The sequence below is a fragment of the Lynx canadensis genome, chromosome E2, assembly GCF_007474595.2.
Source record: "Lynx canadensis isolate LIC74 chromosome E2, mLynCan4.pri.v2, whole genome shotgun sequence".
In the NCBI taxonomy this organism is placed as follows: domain Eukaryota; kingdom Metazoa; phylum Chordata; class Mammalia; order Carnivora; family Felidae; genus Lynx; species Lynx canadensis.
The window spans coordinates 19,634,253-19,640,252 of NC_044317.1; the positions used below are offsets into that span (position 1 = coordinate 19,634,253).

The window sequence follows — 6,000 nt, forward strand, 5'->3', positions numbered from 1 at the left end:
AAAGACTGCTCCTTCTTCCCTAATTTCTTTTTCCCACTCATGATACCATGGTGAGTAGAAAAATCTGGACGTGAAACTCTATCTGCAGATGTAATCCCAAGGTTATCTACTGACATCGAGAAAGCTCTCAGAAGAGAATATTCCAAACACATTAACAGTGGCTCTGTCTTGACGACAAGATTGTGACCCTTATTTTCTTCTTTAGATTTTATGTATTTTAAAATTTTCCATGGTGAACACATATTACTTTTGTACTAGGGAAGAGGTACCCGATAACACATGCTATAAAAAGGAGCTGAAATGAGATTTGTTTCCCTTTAGGGCGGCAGCTGAAGGGTGAGAATTTCTGGAAGAATTTGAAGAAGAAACTCGGGAAAGAAGGAAGCATGAAACAAGGTGAAGACTGAAGTGGAGCCTAGGCCTTGGGGCTCCGGTGCCGGGGAGGGCCCCCTCCACCATGCAGGGGGTTGTGGCCGTCCAAACCTAGGAAGGCAGAGGCCGGTCCCTGGAACCAAGTGGGAGTGGCCCTGGTAGGTAGGCCTAAGAGCTGATAAGGCCAAGCCACACTGCGGTTCGTTCGCCTCTCTCCTTGGCTGCTTTTCTTGGGCATCCTGGGGGCTCAGCAACTTAGGGAGACTGGGACTGCTCTGAGGCACTCACCTAGCTCAGACCCCAAATCCCAAAATGACCCAGCTCACTCCCAACAGAGCTCCTGAGGAACAGTTGGAAAGACTCCCCTGACCCCTCATTTGAACTCCCCAAATTACTTTCTTAGTAATTTCTCCTTCCCCATCTTCCATGTCAGCACAGATCCAGATGGTCCAGGCCTCCAGAAGCCCCCCCTAACCCCCTCATGGAAAGTGACACCCCTTGTCCCTTTCTTTACCAAAAGTTAGAAACACCTTGGTTCATGATTTAGCCCAAACCCCAGTGCACATCCCTTGACAAGCCTGGGAGTGGGGAGCAGGAATTTACATCCATGGGCACCTCCTGTGTGCTATCCTCATGACCACACTCACCTTCACAACCGTGGGGGCACGGTGGCCATCTCCTGCTCTCAGACGTAGAAACTGAGAGGTGGGGCCACTTTCTCCAAACCCCAGCAAGTAAGAGGAGAGCAGATCTGTCTCCTAAAACGCAAGATCTTCCCATCTTATGGAAATAGGGTTTCATTCATTCATTCATTCATTCATTCTCAGTCATTTATTGGCTCCTCTTTCTGTGCCTGGCCAGACTGCAGGAGGGTCCTGTGGATAGGCGGAGGAGGGCCAGCTTGGTCCTGAGGGCAGTGGGGAGCCACTGAGGGGTGTCGAGCAGAGGGTGGAAGTGTCCACAGTTCAGGATCCCTGTGTACCCACCCATCATATAGATGACTCACCTGTGGTGCACAGTGAGTGGTTGAACAACTTCCCCGAGGTTGTACAGTGGGATGTAGAAGTTGAAGGCCACTTTGGAATCTGGGGTCTGAGGGGCCCATAAGCCCTCAAGGAGAGATACCTGGGGGGGGGGGGGGCCTGGCCGAGGCTGATGGGTGGTGCTAGAAGCTGGCAGGTGGCTGAGATGGAGCGGGGAGGGCCCTCTCTAGAGGGCCCAGGGCCAAGGGTTGGGCTCTGAGGGACCTTGACATTCCTCTCCTCAGAGAATGGGAATCTACAAAGAAGTCTGAGAAGGAGCAGGCAGCGTGGCAGGAGTGAGACCAGGAGAGCCTCGATCACTAGCACCAGGGGGAGGGGGTGTCTGTAGGACAGAGGGGCCCCCAGTGCCAACAGGTGGATGCTTGTGGGTGCTCTGCTATTTTGTTCTCCCCACAGCTGCGCACCACAGCAGGCTTCCTTCTCCTCCTTGGCATCTTTCCAAGGCTCCTGGCTGTCTCTGTGTTCCCTCCAGAAGGCCGGAGGAAGCTGTGGGGGGGCATCAGTGCCTCTGGGCTCCCCACTGGGGCCCCAGGGAGGTGCCAAGGCAAGAGCTGAGAAGAGAAGTGGGGCAGGGAGGCGGGAGCCCCCAAAATGGGTACCCATCGTGACAGGGACGCTGGGCTGCTGTCTGTCAGCACACGGCAGCAGAGGCCTGTCCCCAGACCTGGCCTGGCTCTAACCTGCCGTCAACCCACCTACTCCAGAGATCTGGCCAGGGCCTTGCTTGTGTGGCACTGGCCCTGTTACCCCCAGGGCCATTTGCCTCCTCGAGGCCAAGGTTGACCTCTCAGACTTCAGCTTGGGATCTACCGTGGGCCCCTCCCCTATGCTCTAAGTACCAGGCCCAGGCCTGGTGCTTTCAGGCTGTTCAACAAGCTGCTTTGGTTGCCCAGTCTTTAAAATGGGCTAACACAGCTCTTGCCGTGAGGAGGAAATGAGGTCGTCCTTACCCTTGCCTGTGGAGCATGTTCTCTGGGCCAGATCCTGTGTGGGGCTATGGGCCCTGCTGGGTGAGAGCTACTCACAGGCCCTGCTCTCCCTGATGTAACACAGCCCTGCTTTCCCTGTCATCCCATGACAGGAGCATTGGGAGAAGTGTGGGTAAGTCAAGGAAGTGCAGGGAAGGCTGATTCAACCCTGCCTGGAAGGGATGAGGGGGCCAGAGCAGCTCGCAAAAGGAAATGACATTTGAATTGTGTCTGGAAGGACAAGCAGGCTTTTGTCAGTGGGGGAAGTACAGGGAATGGCACTCTCGGCCTAGGAAGGGCATGTGCAAAGGAGTGGAGTTGGGAAGGAGCACAAAAGAAGTGCTTGGGGACAAGCTGGAGGAAGGGACGGCAAGAGTGGGGCCATGGGAGGCTGGCAGGGTGGCCATCCTGGGCCTGACCAGCAGCATAGTGGGAGGCTGAGAGTGGGACCTGGGCTCCTTGCCAGGGGTGGGCATTCTCTGGGCAGGAGTCCTGCCCTCCCTGAGGGTCAGGCTGGTCCGGGCAATGCTCCTGGCTTGGCTTCTTGGAGAGTCCTTGGCTTCTGGGGACTCTAGAGGACACTGGGCTGGCTGAGCTTTCGACATCTGCTTTATTAATGCTGACTTTTCTGTTTAGTCTCCACTGTTGGGCAGTGAGGGTGAACCACTGACCTGCCGCATCTTTTCTTCCATTGCACCATCCCTGCCACGGTGATGTCTCTCCGTGTCTTGTCCGGAGGCCCAGCTTCCTGCTCTTTGACTTCTCCTGACCGCATTGCCGCAGGAGCAACATCTAGGTCTGAAGGGCCCCTAGGTCTTGAGTGTGTCTGCCAGACAGTGCCCTGAGCTCATGCAGGGCCCCTGCTGGCATTGCCCCCACACCAGCAACCTCCCTCAGGGGCGTGAGCACCGGCCCCTCCAAGGCAGTGCTGTGCAGTGATTATCCTGCAGGAATCCAGATCAGGCCACCTGGGCTCAAATCTGGGGTCCACCTGGCTGTGTGACCCTAGGTAGGTTACTTAGCCACCCTGCTTTGGTCTGAATGTTTCTTTCCACCCCCTCACCCATTTGTATATTGAAATCTGAACCTCCAAGGTGCTACTAATTGGGGGTGGGGCCTTTGGGAGGTGATTACATCATGAGGGTAGACCCCTTATAGTTGGGATCAGTGTCCTGAGACCACAGAGAGCTAGCTTGTCCCTTCTACCATGTGAGGACACAGGGAGAAGGCTCCCCTATGAGTCAGAGGCAGACCCTCACAAGATACCAAATCTGCAGGTGCTTTGATCTTGGGAGTCCCCAGCCTCCAGAGCTGAGGAATAAATTTCTCTTGTTTACAAGCCTTCCAGTTTATGGTATTTTTGTTACGATAGCCTGAACACCCCAACCTCAACTTCCTTATCTGTGAGTTGGGAAGGCAATAAACAGCAGCTGCCTCCAGGACTGCTGTGAGGATTAAATGAGATTCTGCGTGAGAAGGGCCAGACCTGCAGTGAGCGCCCACCTCCCTGTTCCTACCTGCTTTAGCACACCAACTGTGGGTATCCTTAATCCCTAAAAGGTGTCACCTTCCTCAATCAGTTAACTGTGTGGAAAGGGACAGGAAGTGGCCCAAAGCTTCCGGCTAATCAGGGCATGTTGGGAGGGGGCTGTGGATTTCAGGCCTCCCAAGGTCCAGGCTGATGAGATCCCATCTAACCTGTTTTTAAATTTTTCCTTTCTTTCTTTCTCTCAAGCTCTGTCTGCCCTGTAGGAGGGAAGGCTCTTGGGCCCTGCTACGGCTCTGGAGCCTCCAGATTGCCTACTGTATATATAGTGTGATGGTGGCCTCTGGGGATATACCACCCCCAAAGTCCGGCAGAGGTCCCATCAGGCCTCAGGGCAGGCTTTTTCCTGCCATTGACAATGGTCTGAGAATTGAATGGATTGAGTTCCTTCCTGCAGCTTTTAGATAACTGGCCCCTTCCAAGTGTAAGGCAGAGTCAGGTGGCTGGAATCTGTAAAAAGTTCAGGCCTTCTGGCCAGATGGACACTTCTGGAACGGGTCAGCCAAAGAATTGCAACCAAATCTGTGTAAGGGTAATTCCCCTAATGGAGAAACTCTCAGACCAGTTCTGTTTGCATTTTGCCAGTTCTCTGGGGATAGATTCATTCACTCGTAATTCATGCCATCATTCATCCATCCACTTATTCATGTACCCATCCAACCCCCCCACTACCCATCCCTCTACCTTCCTATCTACCCATCTTCCGTCCATCCACACCTATCGCCTCTATCCATGCACTCGCACATCCCACCCAGTCCACACCTCTGTCCACCCCCATCCAACCATCCATCCATCTCTTCATTCGTCCACCTTTCACCCTCCCATTTAGCCATCCATCCCCATCCCAACCCACGTATCCGTCTTTCCATCCAGCTTCTGGTCCATCCACTCACTCATCCCACCCAGTGCCCCCACCTATCCATGTCCTTACCCCCTACTGATCTTTCCTGTCATCCTGCTCCCCCATCCCTCTCTCCATCTGTCTCTCCATCCAGGCACCAGCTGGACCAGCTGTCAGTAAAGCCTGGACCAACAGTGGCCAAGGCTGAGGAGTAGCACCACATCCTCTCTTTGACCTTCAGCCTCACCCTTGGCAGACTACTGGACTTCTCAGGCCCCCAAGAACATTCTGGTGAGTGCCTCTGGTCTCTTCCTGACCACCTCCTGGATGCCCTGCCAACCACCCTGCCCGCCCCCACCATGACAGGGCTGCCCCCTCCCCGACGGGTTGTCACAGCTGGATGGGAGGCTGGGCCCGGGGTGGACGGCAAGCTCACCGTAGCCTTGCTCATACTCTCGATGGCGGCGGCGGCGGTGGTGATGGTGGTGGTGATGGTGGCGGCGGTGGCGGTGGCGGTGACGCTGGAGCCGGGCCTGCCGGTCCCTGCGGATGCTGCCAACGATGATGGTAATGCAGGAGAGGATGATGACCACACCTATGACTGCACTTGCCACCAGCACAGGAGACACGAGCAGGTGGCTGTGCTCCGAACTTTCTGAGAACGTGGGGTAGAAATAGCTGGTACGGTTGTAGCGAGCTACTGGGAACAAAGAGAGAGGACACTGAACTAAGGCACAGAACCTGCCACAATTTCTCCTCCATACATGCTGCCCTGTGAGTTATTTGTCCCTAAATAAATGGAGGACCGTCTGGGGTCCGCCCCATGGACTGTGTCCTAGCTGTTCTCGTGCCAGGGAGGAAGGGAGCAGCGCTGTGTCCTGTGGCCTGCGGGAGCCTCTGCCAATGGCGGCTGACCTCCCCTCCTCTCCAGCCTCTGTCCTGAGAGCGCAGCTAACTCACAGATAGCAAAAGAGAAGCTCAGAGAGGGCAATGAACTTGCCCAAGCCACACAGCAAATGAGTGGCAGAGCTGAGGCTGGAACCCAAGACTCAGTACTAGACAGGGACTCCATTCCACCAAGACATGAGGTTGGAAGGTCAGCATAACCTTACCAAGGTCTTGGCAAGGGTGGGGAATGCACAGAAGGTCAAAGTATGAAGACCAACTCTGTTGGCCTCTAACGCTGGCCTCCTGCTCTGGGATGAAACCTTACCCGGGGCACTCTAGGGA

General features: G+C 54.9%; 1 protein-coding gene across 1 annotated transcript in view; it reads right to left on the minus strand.

Moving 5' to 3' along the window:
* The window catches only part of BEAN1 (brain expressed associated with NEDD4 1), a 24,088-nt gene extending 18,552 nt beyond the window's left edge, over positions 1–5,536 (minus strand). The window contains exons 1-2 of the mRNA XM_030297306.1: positions 5,512–5,536; positions 5,207–5,470 (exon numbers count right to left, since the gene is read on the minus strand). Coding sequence (XP_030153166.1) covers positions 5,207–5,470; positions 5,512–5,536 — 289 coding nt within the window. The remainder of the gene's footprint in view (positions 1–5,206; positions 5,471–5,511) is intronic.
* Positions 5,537–6,000: the final 464 nt, after the last annotated feature.